Source organism: Olea europaea, chromosome 15 (assembly GCF_002742605.1).
Source record: "Olea europaea var. sylvestris chromosome 15, O_europaea_v1, whole genome shotgun sequence".
NCBI lineage: Eukaryota > Viridiplantae > Streptophyta > Magnoliopsida > Lamiales > Oleaceae > Olea > Olea europaea.
In genome coordinates, this window is record NC_036251.1 from 10,425,544 (window position 1) to 10,446,166 (window position 20,623).

The window sequence follows — 20,623 nt, forward strand, 5'->3', positions numbered from 1 at the left end:
ATGATACCCTCCTTTTCTTTATATATATGTAGCTTGAACCACACAATAATACAGTAAACCTTCCCAACCCAATTTGTAGCAATTATTTATTGTCCCATCAATCTCATTGATTGGCAATTGTCCCAACAAATAGGGTACGGCAGGGTCCCATCTGAAATCAACTTCCTTTATTAACAAACAAGAGAGAAACAGGAGCCAATACAGTATTATTTCACCATGTACCAACAAGTTTATGCAATTTTCCACTAATTCATCTGGTGTCCGCATAAAGCTTTGTTGAGTTATTTCAACATATGATATGTTGCGTGAATATAAACTACAGTGCTCCAGGTAGAAATAGCCTGAAGATGATTATTGATATCCCAATTTATTTCTTTTTCCTGACTTCATACAAGTAGCTCAGGATCACCACAGCAGCAGCCACAGCAACTCCAACAGCACTTTGTGCCAGTACAGTACCATCTTTTATAATTGGTTTTGAACCAGAGGGAGGAGTAAATCCGAGTTCGGAAAGTTTCTTATGTGATTCTGCATAATCTTTAAAGAAGGCATCTTCATCCTGCTCACGCCAACAATTTCAAGTTATCAAATGAGCACAAAATGATTAACCGTCATCTGAATTAGTTCATTGAAGAAAATAGTCGTGTGCATTTGGCGCTTTAAACCATAAATTCACACCATTTATGCTGCCAAATGAATTAACCCCCAAGATGCACCACCAAAAAGAGATTAAAATCATATTCTAACCGGAGCAAAAAAACTTCGAGCTTATTATGCAAAACACATGCATTATATGTTCCATTGAAGAACTTTGGCATGTCCGTTATACCCAACTACTTGTACGGGACGGTTTCTCCTTCTTCCTTTCTATGAATTTTAGATTCATAAAAGTAAACCACAATACAAAAAAAAAAGGGGGGGGGGGGGGGGGGGGGTGAAGAGACAACAGCACCGCATCCAGGTGTGGAAATTGCACCAGGAAACCAAAGAGAAAAGGCCGTGTATTTTGTATTTAGAAGTACTAGTAAACCATATCATTGAGAAATGACTGCAAATAACAACATGACAATAATGTTGCACTAATCATGCATTTGAACTCCATATTACCTTAGCATACAGCTCAACATAACGCCGAAACTCAGGATCCTCCAGCAAAGCTGTGTCAGTTGGTAGTTTAAGCAACCCTTCACTTTCCCCCTTAAGTAGTTCCCTGATATCAGATATAAAAGAGAAAAGCTTAAAAGAACCAAAATTAAGAAAACGGAATAAAATAAGATGAATTCATCCAAAAGGCTTACACAAAATATGAATTGTCAAATTTCAATGGCTCTTTAGTCCAAGGGCCATCGAAGCCTGATCTCTCAGGATGTGCCCTTCCCTGCATAACCCTAATATCAGTTTCATTTTGATTTCCCAATTTTACATTCGATGGCCAAAAAAATAATAATAAAATAAAATAAAATAAAATAAAATTGTTTGATTTCATGATAAACCCTTTACTGCTTTGGAAGTGGTCTAACAGTCAATGCAAGAATGCAAAGAATAGAGATTACCAGGGTATGGCCACCAGATAGTGCCACAATGTCCTTGTCAGATAAACCCATCCGATAAAATACCTCCTTCAGATGTGGCACGCCTAGAATCAAAAAACAAAAGAATATGTAAGATTAAAACTTCAAATCATCTTTCAAAGTACTGAACATATACACAATAATTCCAAAATGCTTTAAGTGAGCAGTCTTCTTCACAAAAGTATCACAAATAACATAATCCTATTAGTTTAAAGCTGAGACTTGAGCGGAGCACGAAAAAATGACCCTCGAAAAGCAATATATCAAGCGAAAGTTGTGCCAAGTCTGAAAACAGATTTCCCCGAAAAAGTCGAAACGATATGACTTATGATACCGATCCACGTACAATGGGAATATACACCTCTGGATGACTGATGAACCAAAAGAAATGCTGGTATAATATTGGGTCTCCCTCTCCGTCCTCTTTATGACTAATATTAAAGATTTTATGAATGTAGGAGACCCAAAAGAATGGTTTTGAAAGAATAAAAATGAAACTAAATAAGACCACCACAGCACTTAACAAGGGCTGTAGTACGGAACAACCATGCTTCCCATTGTAATTGCCATTGTAGCACGTGTGGCCCAGCCCATAAGTGCCAAGCAGACTTGACATTTAGGGAACATGAAGAGAAAGAAAAGGTGAATTAAAGAAAAGGTGAATGTCAACTAAATGAAAAATCTGCTTCGTTGCACTACCTTAATCGATTCAAGACAAGCACTATTCCTCAGCTGAAAGAAGTTAATATCCTTGAACCTTTGTATAAAAGAATATGAATGCTAGAAAATAAAATAATTATATGTTTAACATGATGAACCATGACTATGAACCAAAAGAACTACTGCAACAACAGGTATAGTAGTTCGATTGAGTTGCCAAATTAAATCAATAGTAGATGAGAAAATCTACATGGTAAGAAAATTGAAATTTCAGAATTCTTAAAGAGGAAATAAAGAAAACCAAATGCCAACGCAAATATTCAGATTTAGGAACTTTCTTCTTTGATGCGGAGGACTGTGGAAGCAGGGGAGAAGAGGTGATATTTCGAGATCTTTATCTTAAAGAAGATTCACTCAAAAACCTTTTTTAGCATCTGGAAGTCGCCCTTCCTTAGGAGAAGCACTTGAATGCTGAAAAAAAGGCAAGATATCTAGCGTCAACACTGTTCTTGTTGCCATTAATATAACATGCAAATAGAAGGAAATCCAGGTAGGCTAGAAATTGATTTCAAAGCACGAATAGCCACATTTGTGGAACAAAACTAATTGATTTCTATCTATAGGACAGATTGGCATACCTTTCTACCAGCCACAAAACTAATTGTGGGCCCCCCAGTTACCTCTACAGCAACAACACCAGCAAGCTACAGTCAAAATAAGTTATTAGCATGATAGTTTACTCTTAACTTATACATCAGTAGGCGCCTTCTTTCCAGGAAGATGTTTGTGAAATGCAGCATGCCAAAACAAAAAAATACAAAAAAACAAAAACAGAGGAAGGAAGGGAAAAAAAAAAAGAAGAAGGGACGTCAATGCCTTCAGAAAAATAACAGAAACGAAATTAAATGAATGATCTTTGGCATAAAACATGCAGCAACATGTTTCACGTGCACATGGCACCAACTCAGGGGAAGATGGTTTATGTACACATTTTGAAAGGCAAATTTTAGGTGCTAAATTAGACAGTTACGCCAAAATATCCAAAGATATTGAAGTTATATGGTTCACAGTTCAATATTGAGATTCTACTCAATTCACACCAAAACTGATTGTAATTACTGAGGTGAATTGCCCAGAATCATTAAATAGAGTGAATATAATGATAATCATACAGCATCTGCTTCAATTCAACTGTTTGATCCATAAATTCCTATCTTGTTCAATCCAACCATTGTCAATTCTCCTCCTGGTCTTGACCACAATGATAGCATCAAGTTTTATAGTGTTCAATATTCTAGTCATCCAATTCTTATATAAAATTACCAACTCTCTTGTTATCATTGATAATCAGTACTTCTATAGCAACTATTTTTCAAGTAAACTACACATTTAAAAACAGCTAATATATCATAACCAGCAGTGAATAAGTGTTTAATAAACTTATTATTTCTCTCCAAAACTTCTAAGTATCATTTTTTTGCTTAGTATCATCTCAACAGGCAAACATAACTAGTGTACCAAAGGTATAAGTCTCATTAAATCAATTTCCAATACTCGTTCAATATCACAAAAATTATGAATAGTAAATCAAGGTCATAAGCTCATGCTATATCCTTTATGTCAATTGTAAGATAGATGTTGGATAAAGCAAGTTCACAAATTGAAAAATATAACAATTTCGCACGCATCAAATTGACAAATTGCATGGAAACCCACTGACTCTTTGTTCAAGATTTGCAATAGCTACCTGGTATAGGTCTGCATATGTGATCTTCGGACATTTAAACTTTACTTGATCTGCAATTAGAAGCCAAGAAACCCATTAGAAATGTCTCCATTCAATATAAAATGTACGTCATTTCTTGCTAGAGATAGGCTGAATTATGTTAGACAATCAAATTCGCAAAAATTTCTTCCACCAAAATGGTATTTTTTTTTTTTTTTTCAATTACAAGTAGTACAATGAATGAAATTTATATAGATAAAGGAATTGTAGTTATTCAATAAATTACAGCACATAAAAGCTACTATTACATAATAGACAAAAAGTATTTTAGTCAAACAAAAGTTAAAGCGTGAAAACGAGCAAACTAACCGCAAAAGTCGAGAGCGATTTTCAGTCCACTGTTAGCGCTATGAGTATACTCCTCCTCATTGCGAATCGAACCATTGGGACCTCCGGTCTTCGTGTTCACATCATAAGTCCCCGCATCATGCCACCTTTAGATTTAATACAAGCAAAACCAAGAAATTAACTTGAATTGGATCATTTCCGAAACACCGAAAAAAAATAGTAATTAGATGGATAAATAGATATGATATAGATACAGATATAGATATAGATATAGAGAGTGAGTGAGTGAGTGAGTACGCTAAGCGAAGCATTATAGGGGCGCAGTTTTTGTTGGAGATAAGAGCACGGAGTTCACGGCGAGCTTTTTCGATTTCCTTAAGGTACTCCGTATCGATGATAGGCTTCGCCATTGGAATTCTGAAAATCGATTCTGTTGTTGACGACGATGAGATAAGATAATTTGAATAACGACTGACACATAAATAAAGGAGAAGAAGAGCAGGGTGCCTGAAAATGATGACTAGAGTATTGGGCTTTTTGTTTGGGCTCATTGGTTTCAGAATAGACGGTGCTGCAAATATGAAATTAATTTTTTTTAATTATTAATCCACCTATAAAATTATTTATTGAAAGAACGTACGATTATTAAAAATGAATTTATGAAAAAATGAGTATTAAAAAATTTGTATCAAACATGGACTAAATTATAAATATATAAAAATTATCATGAGAAATATAATCGACCAATATGATCGGTGTAAATATAGCATAAGAAGCGAAACAATGGGCCACTGAATTCTTTTTTTTTTTTAAGTGAAAAGAACCCGATCCCATCTCCTTATAGTGATCACTTGTAGGAAAATACTTGCTATATATTACCATTTACAAAATATTCTACAGATTGATGTGATGTTTAAAAGAAAACGATAAGTTTTTTTTTATTCGATTTATGAGATTTCGACTCAATTAAAATTCTATTGCATCATTTGTTGATAAATAAATCTGTAAGCCGTGATTTACAAATAACACAACCATAACATGCATTCAATGTGAAAATCGAAGCCTAGTGAAATTACATAATACCGCGATAACATCAACAAACTCTACATACCATCCAGTGATTTCAACATGTAATGAGTTGAAAAACGATCAGAATAATTTTTATGAAGATTGGTTGATAAAAGGGGTTCCCACATTTTTCAGACAACATACCACTTTATTTTGCAGCAAGAAAATGAAAATACAGTAATTCGCCTCACATCAAGCTTTAGCCTCAATTACTTACATATGAAACATACAACGATTTTGCTATGACCATGACTAAAATAGACAGTATATTTGTCATCACACGAATCTCTCCCCATGCTCGAGGTGATTTTTTGTTTGAGAGGATCGGCCTCAAGATGATGTACGCCATTGCAGCTCGATTTGAATCATTCCATTCTTTGAATCTATGAGATGGTATTTCTCGTTGATCCTTTTGTTGTTGACAACATCTGCGAGATTGATGTTGACATAGCCCAATGTTTCCTAAATTTCAAAACAAAATGATGAAATACATACAGTTTAGTCACCATAAAAAGCAGGTGTAAATGGCAAGGAATTCTAGTAACTTCTCTTAACGGAACCTTTCTTGTATTGAGCCTTCTTTGCACCATCGATACATAATATTAATGCAATGGAATATTCATGAGCATTCATTTTGCATACATTGGGCTTCTGGCCATCGTTTCTCTTATTTGAATTTAAATACAAAATTTTGATCTAAGCAATTATTTGGTCAGTGGTGCAAGAAAAGTGCTCAATATACCTTTGGATGCAGCAGGCCAATTCTTGTTGAGGTGCTGAGTACCTCCACACGTAGATTCTCTTTCAAAGGAGGTTCTTCCAACACGAATGTGAACTCCTCCTCCCATCTTGGATCTCTGTTTTTCTTTATATGCTGTTGCAACAAAAGAAATTATATGCAAGCATCAAGTCGTGTAAGAGACAATTACAGTTATGCAAAGGTTATGGTGGGCAGTTAAACAAATGGTGGATTGTTATCAATGAACCAGGAAAACAAAAGAATTTACTTTATTTTAGCTGCAAATGTTGACAGTTTATGACATCCATAATAATTCCAAGCCAAGGGGGGTCATTTTAAATTTTAACTTCCCATTTTATGTTAACTGTTGAGTGTTATCCAATCCTCCCTACCAAACATGTCATTAATTGCTAGAGGTAATATTCATATGAACATGAATTACAGAAGATATACAGTGTGTGAATCTTGGTCACTAGAATTGATAAAACAATTTATAACTGCACTTCCAACCAGTTTAAAAGAGCGGAAAGAGCTTCTTCTTTTAGTGAAGTGAGGAAAAGCACAAGAGAAGTTAGTTACGCACCTTAGTTTTCCGCTCCTCTCCTTTGAAAATAACACGTACATATGGGTTAGTGTGGTGCTTTCCTTCAACATCTTGTGCTTCATGGACTATAACCACTAGTACGCCTCCACTGGGAGGTGTGCCTTCAGGAGCCTTTTGCAATGGTTTGTCAAGATCTTTCGACATATCATCCTCCTTGAAAGGTTTGTATGTCAACTCTACCACAAGCTGTCCACGGAACTTATCATCTTGAGAATCATTTTTATCCAGGTTCTTGAGAAGATCCAGCGTCATGACATTCGGCTCATCAGGAGCAATTTCCTTCAGAGGAACTACGTTCATACCCATCTTGTCATGTTTACCCACCTGAGGAGTAATACAAACAGCTTGGTTACACAGGAGAATAACCAGGAGAAAAAAGAGAACAAATTCCAACCTGTAATGGGAAATTTATACCTGTTCCCAGTCATAAACAATAAGCTCCAGTGCCTGCGATTCTGGATCTTTAATAGCAATACTAAATTCCTCATTCCACTCGGGGTTCAAATTCTTATGTTTCACTGTAGTCTTCTTTGAAGGAGCCTTAGATTCAGTGATTTTCAGTTTCACATATGGATCTGATGCACCTAATAAGTCCTTCTTTCTCAGCTTCATTGCCCTAATAACCTTCACATGGAGAATCCCAACAGGCTTCTTCATAGCTCTAAAGGTCCAGAGTAAATTAATTAGTGCGTGTACGAAAGACCCTCTCGAGGGCAAGTTTTTCCAATTTTATTATCTCTATATATAAGAAAAACATACTTAGCTGGATCCAAAATTTCCACTTCTAGGGTTTTAGGCCACAGATACATGTTAGCAACTTGATCTTTGATAAGCTCCTGAAGAGAAGAGATTCACACAAATGTTATCATGCATGTGATCTGATGAATAGCAGAATTAAACCGGTTAAAACAATCATAGCGCAGAAATGTCGAGGAACAAAAGGTGCATGCCCATAAAACTCGTTTAAGCTGATGAAATTCCGGATAAAAGACATTACAGACAAACATATTCGGCTAAGCTTGAAAAATGTAATGTTACCTTTTCAGTAACTTCTTGTCACCATACACGGTGACTTACTTTACTTAATTGTAAGTAAAACTAGTTACCCTTTTTTAAAGTAACTCTTACCTTGCTAAGAAAAGAAGTAACTTATTTCTAAGTTTCACCAATTAAAAGTTATTCATTCTAGAAAATATTTACTTATATGTAAACATTATAAGCTTAGCCAAACATTCACTTAAAAACTGGGAACACATGGAGCCAGGAATAGCCTTCTCTTTTACCAGTCACACATGCGCAAGTTTTCTGAATACCAATTCAATGCAGAATAAATTCTAAATTTTGATGCATCCAATATTTCCAGCTGAGTCACAGCCTTTTATTAGTGAAATCACTGCTCTTATCCGTTTTATTTTCAAATGCCATATTTTTTTTTCAAGATAAGACATCATATGCTTTTAAATAGAATTGATTGAAAGGGAATTGTACCTGTACAAAACGGTAAAGGCCAGGAATTGACATGAGATCAGCCCCAACAAGCTTTAGTCCAAAGTCAACATGTGGCTGCAAAACAACATATGCCATTCAAGAGAAAAATTAACAAGCAGTTGTACCAACTTTGACTTGTGTCTCGACATAATCCATCTTATGTGTATTCTTGACATATCATATTCTAAACAATATACAAACTAATAAAACAAAACAACAATTGCCGTACTAAACTTGTTTCTTCAGCCAGTCTTACAACATTTGATTCCATTTGTAACACAAATTTGTTTAAGATTTTGGTCGATACATTCAAGTTATTAATAACATAAATAAAATACTGCAAGAACAAATTCTTCGTGATAAGTCATAGCATGCGTTTAAAGATATTTAAGAGTATATTAACCGAGTCTTGGAAATTCAATACTTTCCATGAAAGTTCTTACTCTTAAGCTATTAAAAGAGAGAGAGCTCCAGGATTCAAATATTTTGTGTCATTACAATTGATTCTTAAAAATACCATCATGTACCTTCTCCATGAGAGAGACAAAGATTTTAGCAAAACAAGGGAAGCTTGGAACTAGGGGCTTTAAGGTGATGCGTGGCTGAGCAAAGATTTGCAAATCCACAACCTGAAACATTCAAATTACAAATTCGTATTTTCAAACTAAACCAAAAAGTCTAAAACTGTCAGAATCAAAGATAAAAGTCAGCAACAGACTATCTCATAGCATTTAGATTACCACACAACCTGAACAGTTGCTTTTAGACCGAATGCTTTAACACCCAGTGTGACATTAGGATTCCCTGCCCATTTCAGAGAAGGCTCCATAATCAATTCTTTTTCTCCAGTGGTAAAGACCTTCATACCTGCCATGAAATGTTTTGGCAGTTTATATAACAATAGAAGAGAGTTCAACATACTTATTGCAACATATTCTCTAATGCTATAAAAAATAATCGAAAACACACACACTTACCAAACAAGAGAAAATAGAATAGGTGCAAGCTATGCACATGAAGGGGATCTGGGGATGTACGTATGAGAGTAAGTATACTTCCCAAGTTGTAACGTCCCAAATTTATTTTATTGCGAATTAAATTTAAATTTAGGACTTAAGTGCGCTATTATTAAAGTTAAATGACCTTATTAATTATTAACCAATAGTTGAGGGTCCAAATAGAAAGTTATTTTGGAAATTAGATGAAATCATGCATAAAACATGTGTAAATATGCTAATTAGTCTTGATTAGTGATGATTTATTGATCACATGCATTATTCACACCACATTTCAAGCCAAAGAAATTGATTTGACCACATGCACCTGGTTTTAAGCTAAATGTAATTGATTTGACCACACAATTTAAGATATTGATTTTATCATTTTCATGACAACACACTATTTAAGCATTGACCATGCCTAACATCTAGCCATTTCCCTTCACCCTTCAACATATGTTCAAGAATTTTCACTATAATTAGGAGACAAATCCAACACCAAGTTACCCTGCAACAACTATTTACACACTCTCCTATGGTGGCTAATGTTTATGTATGTAACATTTCTACGGCTATGTTATATTTGGTCCATGTTACGTATATTTTATCAAGAATGGGCCGGAGTTTGGTAGCGCTATGCACGAAAATTTAGCTCCATGCACGAAAATTTAGCACCATATAAGTTCGGTCTAATTTTCGTGTCTCCCTATGCAAGTTATGAATTTTTCATAGAAATACATATATGAATTGATTATTCATGCACATTTATTGATAATTTATTCTCACTCCATCATGTCTCTACTTTCAGATAATTAACGATTCAAGACAGTCGACACGAAAATGGCTTATGGTGGCAATAATTTCAATAATAGAATTATTAAATTGTCAAACTATCATTTCATTTGATTTTAAATGTTTTAAGATATTTCTTGTTCCAAGTTAATTTGTTAAATTCATTACATTTTTTGAATTTTAATAAGTACTTAAATAATTTATACGATTATCTTGAATATTCTTTCAATTAGTTTAGTTTAGTGACACTCAAACCGTTAAGGATTTGAGTCGTCACTATTGGTATCAAAGCAAGCTAACTTTCTTGTAGACTCAAATTTTTTAATATATATATGTGTGTGTGTGTGTGTGTGTGTGTGTGTGTGTATTTTAATTTTTTTTGGCTTTGCAAGAAATTTTATAATTCAAATACTATTCTTTAAATTATTAAGTCGAAATAAGTTTAGTTTTAAAGAAATAAGTTTTAATAAGAACTAAATGATTTTTACATGCCAAGCCATATTCCAAGTCGTCACTCCTCGAATTAGGCATCTCATAAGTTTCATCACTATACATCAAATCTTTAGCTTATATGCACATATGATTTTATTGGTTATGTAAAGAATGCAATTTATGAAAGCATGAATAAGTATGACTTGCTATAAAAATAAAAAATATTGCGAGTTAGTTGTTTACATGTAGCAGCATAAAATATTAGGAGGACATAAACATGTTTTTATTGAATTAAAGTACTCAAAATGATAGAAATAGGCATGTGATATATATTATACCATTATTTAAATTTAGTTGTTGAGAACTGTGACAAAAGAATTTAGAAAGCTTTTAAATTAGGATATGTCAAGTAAGAAAATGATAATGAATAAATAAAAGTTTAAATTTTAGACAATTTTAGTTTTGACGTATTGTTTAAGTTTTCTTGATTTGCGTATTTGCAAGATTGAAAGGTTTTGTCAAAAAGACCTAAACTGTCTAAGGAGAACTTGGGATTTAAGCGGTCCACTTGTGACCCTCCTTCTTCCCTGGAAGCCTTTTAGTTGAGCTTTATTCAAATCAACAAGATAAAGAACAATACTGCAAAATATAAAAAATAATATATATATATATATATTTTTAGAAATATCTATTCCAAGAATTCCTATAGAACCCCATTGCAAGAAGTTCTTTCAAGAAACTCCAATTTTGCAAAGTTATTTATAATAATAATAATATATAGATAGATTTTTTTTCCGTCTTTACTTATTATAATGTTATTCATTAAGGCTATGACACCCCGAGGTAGAAGAACAAGAAATGCTAAACAATCCCAACAACCAGAACACCCCAAATTAACGGGGTTGACCCATAATTTGCTCAGCAATTCCTCGCCATGATGCGTAACTTTGCCCAGGCAACAGTGCCAAAACAACCACCACCACGACAACCAATGCCGCCACCACCACAGCAACAAACACCAATAGGTACAGATGACACAAGGAACACAGCTGCTGTTGTCGTGGAACTATTTAGAAAACAGCACCCTCTAACTTTTGAGGGTGGTTTAAATCCTTTGGAAGCAGAAGATTGGTTGGTGGGGATAGAAAGGATCTTCGATCTCATTCACTGCCCAGACTCTAGGAAAGTTACATGTGCAACATTTATGCTGTAAAGGGGTGCCATGCGCTGGTGGGATTCAACCTCAAGGTCAAGGGCTCGCGTACATATGTGGTCATGGAACTAATTCAAGGAGAACTTTTTTGAAGAAGTACTACCCTACAAGTGTCCGAAATCAAAAGGAGGCTGAGTTTATTACATTGACTCAGGGTTCAATGTCTCTTACTGAATACGAACGAAAGTTTGAAGAATTATCTCATTATGCCCCTAGCTTTGTGGATACGGGGAGAAAAGGGCAAGACGTTTTGAACAAGGTTTAAGGGATGATCTAAGGCAGGCAATGGTGTGCTTGAACTAGGAACCACCATAAAGTGTTATCAAAGGCCCAAATGACATATTTCAAAAGCCGCTCTAGTGGGGAGAACAAGCAACTATATGGGCATATGGAAAAGCGCAAATGGGAAGATAGCACGAGCAAAGGACAACACAACTATGGTAAAAAAGGCAAAGGAGACCTGACTCAAAATAACAATAAGAGCTTTCCGCTTTGCAACAAATGCAAGAAACACCATTTGGGAGCTTGTCTCTTAGGGACAAACACATGTTTTCAATGTGAAGAACAAAGGCCCATGGTCAGGTTTTACCCTAAGATCCAGCAAAAACAAGGAAGCGCACAGCAGAGGCAGGAATATGCACCCAAGGGACAAGCAAGAATCTTTGCATTGACCGAACATGAAGAGGTTCAGAATCGTAATATTTTGGCAGGTAATGTTTTAATATCCAACTTACATGCCTATGTATTAATCGATTCTGGTGCCACTGATTCTGGTGCCACTCACTCCTTTATATCCCTTAAATTCGTAAGGAGATTAGATATGAATATTATACCTGCATGTTTACCTTTAGAAGTGTCTATACCCTCTGGAAATGTGCTGAGCACAAATAATATAGTTAAGGCGGCAAGGATAGAAATCGATGGTAGGTCTTTAGAGATGGAACTTTATGTATTAGATATACATGATTTCGACGTAATTCTTGGGATGGATTGGTTATCCAAGAATCATGCGACAATGCATTGTTTCGAGAAGGAGGTGGTCTTCCAAAAACCTGGAGAAGAAGAATTTCGATTATCAGTAACTAAGAATGGGTCCCTGCCCAATGTTGTGTCATCATTACAAGCACCACGGATCTTACAACTAGGAGGTAGCATGGGTCTCCTTATATCAGCAATAGATAAAGAAGGGGATAAAAAGTTGACAGTTGGTGAAGTTAGAGTGGTACGAGAATACCTAGAAGCTCTCCCAAATCATTTACCCAGCATGCCATTGAAACGAGAAATGGAGTTTACGATCGATCTCATCCCTGATGCCGTACCTATTTCTAAAACCCCTTACAGAATGACACCGAAAGAGCTACAAGAGTTAAAGGCACAAATAGAAGAATTGCTAGAGAAGGGATTCATCTGACCCAATGTATTACCATGGGGAGCTCCAGTACTTTTTGTCAAAAAGAAATATGGATCGATGAGGATGTGCATCGATTATCAAGAACTGAATAAGATTGCTATTAAGAACAAGTACCCTCTTCCAAGAATCGAGGACTTGTTTAACCAACTTCGAGGTGCAGTGGTATTTTCCAAAGTTGATTTACGATTAGGATACCACCAACTAAGAATCAAGACAGATGATATCTTGAAGACGGCTTTTAGGACTTGATATGGTCACTACGAGTCTATAGTTATGCCATTTGGGTTGACAAATGCTCCAGGGGTATTCATGGACTTGATGAACCGTGTTTTTAATGATTTTCTTGACCGATTTGTCATTGTATTTATTGATGATATCCTAATTTATTCAAGGAGCAAAGAAGAGCATGAGGAACACTTAAGGATTGTCCTAAAAATCTTGAAGGAGGAGAAATTGTACACAAAATTTAAGAAATGTGAATTTTGGTTGGAACGAGTAATGTTCCTCGCAGTATTCTGGGTTTAGCCGGATATTACAGGAGGTCCATCAAAGGATTCTCAAAGATATCTGGACCATTAACACAATTAACTCATAAGGGTGCAAAATTTGACTGGACCAATAAGTGCGAGAGTAGTTTTGGAGAATTGAAGCAGAGATTGGTGAATGCGCCGGTGTTAACCATACCAGAAGGGATAAAAGGTTTTGTAATCTATAGTGACGCGCCTAATCATGGTCTGGGATGTGTCTTGATGCAGCAAGGCAAGGTGATCGCCTCTGCGTTAAGGCAATTAAAGCCATATGAGCAGAATTACCCTACCCACAATTTAGAGCTTGCTGCAGTTGTTTATGCTCTAAAAATTTGGAGGCACTACCTATATGGGGGCAAGTATGACATTTATACTGACCATAAAAGTCTTAAGTACATTTTCAATCAAAAAGAATTGAACATGAAACAAAGGAGATAGCTTGAGTTAGTGAAGGACTACATCTGTGAAATCCATTATCACCCAGGCAAGGCGAATGTGGTAGCAGATGCTTTAAGCAGGAAGACAAAGGGTCAACTGGCGATGTTAACCGCACAAAAGCCTTTATGGAAGAAGTTTGAGAGATTAAGTCTTGAGATTGTCACGACTCCGCTTAATGATTCGGCTCGAATGACAGCATTATCATTCCAACCAACACTTTGTAACAGAATTAAGAGTCATCAAAAGGGCGACCAGTCCTTGGAGATTATTAAGGTTGAGATAGAGGCAAGAAAACGAAAGAACTTCACCATAGCTAACGATAAAGCACTGTACCATGAGGGTCGACTATGTGTACCAAACTTCGAGGAGTTGAAAAAGGAAATATTGGAGGAAGCTCACTTTGCTCCATATTCAGTGCATCCAAGAAGTACCAAAATGTACCGGGATCTAAAAGCGGTGTTTTGGTGAAGAGGAATGAAGAAGGACATAGCAGTGTATGTCGAAAGGTGTTTGATATGCCAACCAGCGAAGGCCAAACACCAACGACCATCAGGATTGCTGCAATCATTAGATGTTCCAGAATGGAAAGGGGAACATGTGACGATGGACTTTGCTGTAGGTTTACCGAAATTTGTAAAAGGTCAAGAGGCTATTTGGGTTATCGTTGACCGATTAACCAAGTCTGATAATTTCTTACCGATTCGCATGACATTTTATGTGGACCAATCTGCACAGTTGTATGTTAAGGAAATAGTGAAGTTACACGGTGTACCAGTTTCAATCATATCGGATAGAGACCCAATGTTCACATCGAACTATATTGAACTTTAGTACAACTTTCCATTCCCAAACAGATGGTCAATCTAAGCGAACGATTCAAACATTAGAGGATATGATTTGATCGTGTGTTTTAGAGTTTGGTGGACATTGGAAGAAGCATCTACCTTTAATTGAGTTTGTTTACAATAACAGTTATCACACCTCTATCAATATGGCACCTTATGAAGCACTGTATGGGAGGAAATGCAGATCACCAATTCATTGGAACGAGGTTGGTGAGCATAAGATTTTTGGGACCAGAGATTATTGAACAGACTGTACAAGCTATTGAGAAGATTTATAACAATATTGAAATGGCTCAAGATAGATAAAAAAGCTATGTAGATAAGAAAAGAAAGGATTTGGAATTTCTTGAAGGTGATAAAGTATTCCTTAAAGTGGCACCTACGAAGGGAATATTACGCTTCGGTAAAAAGGGAAAGTTGCAACCAAGATTCATTGGCCCATTCGAAATCTTGACGTGTGTCGGAAGTGTAGCATATCTGCTAGGCTTATCCCCTGAACTCTTAGTAGTACATAATGTATTTCACGTATCCATGCTCAGAAAGTCCTAGACATGTAGTGGATCATCAATTAATTGAATTACAATGCGGTTTAAGTTATGAAGAACTACCCGTCGAAATTATCAATCAAAAATTTCACACACTTAGAAACAAGGTGATCCCTTTAGTAAAAGTACGATGGCATAATCACTTAGTTGAAGAAGCTACTTGGGAGCAAAAAGTGGAAATGCGAGACAAGTACCCACAACTCTTCGACGAATTCCAAGGTAAATTTCGATCACGAAATTTATTTTAAGGGGAGTAGATTGTAACGTCCCAAATTTTTATTTTTTTTTACTGCGAATTAAATTTAAATTTTATAACTTAAGTGTGCTATTATTAAAGTTAAATGACCTTATCAATTATTAACCAATAGTTGGGGGCCAAGTAGAAGTTATTTTGGAAATTAGATGAAATCATGCATAAAACATGTGTAAATATGCTAATTAGTCTTGATTAGTGATGATTCATCGACCACATGCATTATTCACACCACATTTCAAGCTAAAGAAATTGATTTGACCACATGCACCTAGTTTTAAGTTAAATGTAATTGATTTGACCACACAATTTAAGCTATTGATTTCATCATTTCCATGACAACACACCATTTAAGCATTGACCATGCCTAACATCTAGCCATTTCCCTTCACCTTTCCACATATGTTCAAAAATTTTCACTATAAATAGGAGACAAATCCAACACTGAGTTAACCCGCAATAGTTATTTACACTCTCCCTCTCTCCCTCTATAACTTTGTCTTTCCACTTCCTCTCTTTTTCTTGTCATTTTGATATTAAATATAGTCGTATACTTATACAATCACATGGGAATAATCAACCCCACAAACGGCTCAAGGATCTCTCTTCAACAATAACTCATTTTATCATTTTGGATTGTCTAACAAAAAAAGTGTAAGTTGTACTTTGTGTTTATGGTGGCTAATGTTTATGTATGTAACATTTCTACGGCTATGTTATATTTGGTCCATGTTATGTATAAATTCGGTCTAATTTTCATGTCTCCCTATGCAAGTTATAAATTTTGCATAGAAATTCATATATGAATTGATTATCCACGCACACTTATTGAGAATTTATTCTCACTCCATTATGTCTCTACTTTCAGATAATTGACGATTCAAGGCAGTCGACACGAAAATGGCTTATGGTGGCAATAATTTCAATAATAGAATTATTAAATTGTCAAACTTTCATTTGATTTTAAATGTTTTAAGACATCTCTTGTTCCAAGTTAATTTGTTAAATTCATTACATTTTTTGAATTTTAATTAAGTACTTAAATAATTTATACGATTATGTTGAATATTCTTTCAATTAGTTTAGTTTAGTGACACTCAAACTGTTAAGGATTTGAGTCGTCACACAAGCAGAGGAAGAAAGAGGAAGGAGGATTCCTTTGCTTACCCCTCCCCCAAACGCCACCTCTATTTCCAAGTGAGAAATGATGTTGCACTATACATTTTCATGATTGAAAACATCATACACAGGAAAAAGGATGCAGAAGGGGTATCCTAAACTTGTAAATTTTGAATCAATAATGACATCAAGTAAACCATAACATCAAATAGACAAACCCATTTGATACAGCTAATAAAGAAAAAACAAAATACAAGGAAATCATCAAATCATTTCTTCTTTATTTAACAAATTAAAAATGAAAACAAATACCAATTCCTCAACATTCTCAAGCAGGAGTCTCCTAGATCACTGACTTCAACATTAAGAAACATGATATTCGTGGAAAGATGGTGGGGAACATAAAAAATTCCCAGATCTTTCAAATCTAGCACCACTGAAAGACCAGAATCTTTTCATTCTAATACTCTTTTCCATGTTCCAACTTAACCATTGCACTTGAAATCCACTTTAAAAGGCCATTGTTTTCCTCTTTCAGTGTCCTTTACCACGTGACAATTGTCGCCTCTTTAGAAAAACTTGAATTTGCCACCATGAGATTCTGGTTTGCACCTAATTCATACTCTCTCCACATTCAAAATTGTTCAAAAGATTAAGCGCCCCTGCAACCCCCAATGAAGAAGGCAACAAGCTTTGGACATAAAACTGTTCATGATAACCTAGAATGCTACAAAGAAACTTCTCCATGGTACATTAGCTAACAGCCAAGGCGTGAAAGGGAAAAATATAGCTCAAGACACTTTTAACAAGGAGGCTTTCATCTATTGCATTACACTAGTATTAAGAAGTATATTAGCAGCTGAAATACTGCTCTTGATGTGAGATCCTGTTTTATCATATCTTTAATCCTTTATTTAGCAATAGTTGTTTTGCAAGCACATTACATTGCAAAGCATTGGTGTCTTTTAGCCCATAGAAAGATATATCTTCATGTCCATTTAATTTCGAGACCAATTCTGATTTGTGATGAAATGGATTACAATATAAAACAAAAATTTAGCCAAATTAATAGTAATTGCTTGACTTACCTTGAAAAGTTGGTGGCAGAGAACCCAGTGTTAGTTCTTCAAATTCAACAGATTCAATTTTATATTTTGGAATTTGCTCAGCAATAATAGGCTTCGCAATATTTTTTGCTGTCTTGCAAATTGCCTGTGCGGAAATGTTTTAAGCATTAGAATTTGATGCAGAAAGGTGAGAAATGTAAGTCATAAATAAAGTTAAAAAATACAAAAGAAGCAACATACAAAAACATTACCTTGTCCAAGTAAGGCCACATAAGCTCAAGGAACTTGTTAAGCCAGTCAATCTTCACTCCAGCAGATAAAGCAAGGTAATAAACATTAACGGCAATAGAGAAGAAGAAAAGAATGCAATATAAGTGATTATATAACAAAATACATACACGATCATAATCAGGATTTTTCACCCACGGGGGTATTTCAGGAAGCAATTGCTGCAAACTTTGAGAGTCTTGCTCAGCCAAAGGACGGATAACAGGATCCTGATCAAGTGAACAGTTAGAAAACCTTACACAAGATTTCTGTTGTATACCAACTTATCGAGATTTGCTCTCTTCCTTACATGATTATTCCATTAATAAACAACTAAGGGATTCCAAAACTAAGAAGATGAAAGATCAGAAAGTTCATGTACCACATCTTTATAGCTTTCTAAGAGAGGCCCTTAAAAAGGAACATTCTACAAGAAAAGAATTTCTACGTGAAATAGTAAAACATTTCCAAAGACTGATTAAATCAGTCTTGTCAACTAAACGAGAAGCATGGCCGAATATGATAGGCTCTGTTTAGCCCGTTGGGTAAAGCATTGTGTTTTTCCTGACGAAACGAGATGATTTTTTGTATTCAATTTCCTGTAACAAGGCTCATCATCTCTGGTTTCTTTAAATAATCAGAAGACAAGATACACCTGATGTCATTATCGAGTGATGCAGCTCACAGATTGTATGATCCTTCATTTATAACTGTTCTCAATTCTCACTAATTGGAAAAACAATTGAAGAAATAAATGGAAAGCTCCTAGCCATTACTGCAGTGTGAAAAAGGCAATAACTCAGAAAATGCTATAAATAGTCATTTCACCATTCATTATCATTTGAGCTATTTCAACCAATGACACATCAGACAAGGTAGATAGCTAGGCACTTGTGCTTCTACAGAAACACTATATAAATGGCACAATGCCAAGTCAATCACTCCTCTTTTCTGTGGCTCCTCCAATGAATTTAAAACAAATGTATATGACTGCGACCAATTACGAAGAATCAAGTGTACATAGAAATTAACAATGAAGAAGTTCCACTTCATTTTCCCTTTCCCCTTGTATATTTGAATATTCGCACTAAAATTTTGAACGTAGTCCCAAAAAACCTATCCAGCGGGACATGATTCTTGTATTAGACCAATTTACTAACTTATTACAGGGTAATTAAATTCCTGAAACTGCTACGATCTTAAACCAATTTTACTTTCTTATCCATTTTAGGCATAATTAACCAACTGCAGCCTTCAACAAATAGAAAATGAAATGAATTCTAAAGAAAACAGAAATATATGCATTATACATATGATACATCATGCATATACATAGTAATGACCTAAAAATCGCGTTCCTGTTTGTGTGAGGGACAGAAAGATCACCTTAACATCGCTGGGCTGGAAATAGATGAAAAGGTAGTAACCAATCACCAGCCCCGTTGAAATCCCAGCTCCAAATCCACAGAAACCCAGTATAGTACTAAAAAAACCCATCTCCCAAAACTACCCCCCTTCGAAATTTACCAGATAAATTCAATCAACGACAACCCTTCACAGAAACACAAAAATTCTCAACGCTCAACTGAATTCAATCAAAAATCTTCCCGGAAACCCACAGTTAAACTCCAGCCATCAGAGACCGACGTAAGCCACGCCAAGTAAATAAAAACGAGATTTCTTTCGATTAATCGTCAGAAATGACGTTTTGTTCTTCAACCACGTGCCCTTTAATGTCATTTTAGTTGCACATCACGTAGACACGTACCCCATGTGCGAGAATCGAGAAAATGTATAAAGTGGGCAACGTCCTTTTCACAAAAACACGTATATTTAGATTTTGGGCCCATATTGGGGGCCCAAATTAAGAACAAATTTTAAATACTAAATAGCTAAGGTAACGGATTGATTGGTACTTTTGGAAGTTGGTTGGGATTGTAAACAAATTTTAAATTTGAAAAATAAAAAATAATTTTTTTTTTTTTTTTTTTTTTTTTTTTTAAAAAATAATTTTTTTTTTTTTTTTTTTTTTTAAAAAATAATTTTTTTTTTTTTTTTTTTTTTTAAAAAATAATTTTTTTTTTTTTTTTTTTTTTTAAAAAATAATTTTTTTTTTTTTTTTTTTTTTTAAAAAATAATTTTTTTTTTTTTTTTTTTTTTTAAAAAATAATTTTTTTTTTTTTTTTTTTTTTTAAAAAATAATTTTTTTTTTTTTTTTTTTTTTTAAAAAATAATTTTTTTTTTTTTTTTTTTTTTTAAAAAATAATTTTTTTTTTTTTTTTTTTTTTTTTTGTCCGGGTACCCTGTGGAGTGGGATAATGCAAGATGGATAGTGTTAAAACCATCAAACTCAATTGATGAGGAACAATAGCAAGGAAATATGAATCAGCAGGAGAAAAATCATAGCATGGAAAATACACTCATGAATGATGACAGGATGAGTGAATTGTGCAGGTGGATCAATTAGGAGCATTTTCTTTTAGAATATTCTTTTCGTTAAATTGGGTAACAA

The 20,623-nt window shown here is 34.8% G+C and overlaps 2 protein-coding genes across 2 annotated transcripts; both read right to left on the reverse strand.

Annotated features, from left to right (window-relative positions):
* Window positions 1–150: 150 nt before the first annotated feature.
* Window positions 151–4,864, reverse strand: LOC111410119 (L-ascorbate peroxidase 3-like). The gene is made up of 9 exons (XM_023040324.1): window positions 4,603–4,864; window positions 4,327–4,451; window positions 3,979–4,028; window positions 2,870–2,935; window positions 2,654–2,702; window positions 1,554–1,636; window positions 1,299–1,378; window positions 1,108–1,210; window positions 151–559 (listed from the first exon to the last, which is right to left on the reverse strand). Exons 1-9 carry the CDS (start codon window positions 4,854–4,856, stop codon window positions 368–370), a joined length of 1,002 nt encoding a protein of 333 aa, XP_022896092.1. The 5' UTR covers window positions 4,857–4,864; the 3' UTR covers window positions 151–367.
* Window positions 4,865–5,355: 491 nt separating this feature from the next.
* On the reverse strand, window positions 5,356–19,847 carry LOC111410118 (synaptotagmin-1-like). The gene is made up of 12 exons (XM_023040323.1): window positions 19,498–19,847; window positions 18,243–18,341; window positions 18,096–18,146; window positions 17,866–17,989; window positions 8,953–9,071; window positions 8,732–8,833; window positions 8,205–8,279; window positions 7,476–7,552; window positions 7,131–7,377; window positions 6,696–7,040; window positions 6,116–6,247; window positions 5,356–5,835 (listed from the first exon to the last, which is right to left on the reverse strand). Exons 1-12 carry the CDS (start codon window positions 19,606–19,608, stop codon window positions 5,704–5,706), a joined length of 1,614 nt encoding a protein of 537 aa, XP_022896091.1. The 5' UTR covers window positions 19,609–19,847; the 3' UTR covers window positions 5,356–5,703.
* Between the last annotated feature and the right edge of the window lie 776 nt (window positions 19,848–20,623).

Excerpts from the sequence above, each read along its gene's own strand:
- LOC111410119 (XM_023040324.1), bottom strand. The coding sequence starts at position 4,856 with ATGAGCCCAAACAAAAAGCCCAATACTCTAGTCATCATTTTCAGGCAC. Across the intron at positions 4,029-4,326 it reads AATCGCTCTCGACTTTTGCG|ATCAAGTAAAGTTTAAATGT; the intron begins GTTAGTTTGCTC and ends TTCTAATTGCAG. Across the intron at positions 1,211-1,298 it reads TTTGACAATTCATATTTTGT|GGAACTACTTAAGGGGGAAA; the intron begins GTAAGCCTTTTG and ends ATCTGATATCAG.
- LOC111410118 (XM_023040323.1), bottom strand. The coding sequence starts at position 19,608 with ATGGGTTTTTTTAGTACTATACTGGGTTTCTGTGGATTTGGAGCTGGG. Across the intron at positions 18,147-18,242 it reads AAAATCCTGATTATGATCGT|ATTGACTGGCTTAACAAGTT; the intron begins GTATGTATTTTG and ends GCTGGAGTGAAG. Across the intron at positions 7,041-7,130 it reads TTGTTTATGACTGGGAACAG|GTGGGTAAACATGACAAGAT; the intron begins GTATAAATTTCC and ends ATTACTCCTCAG.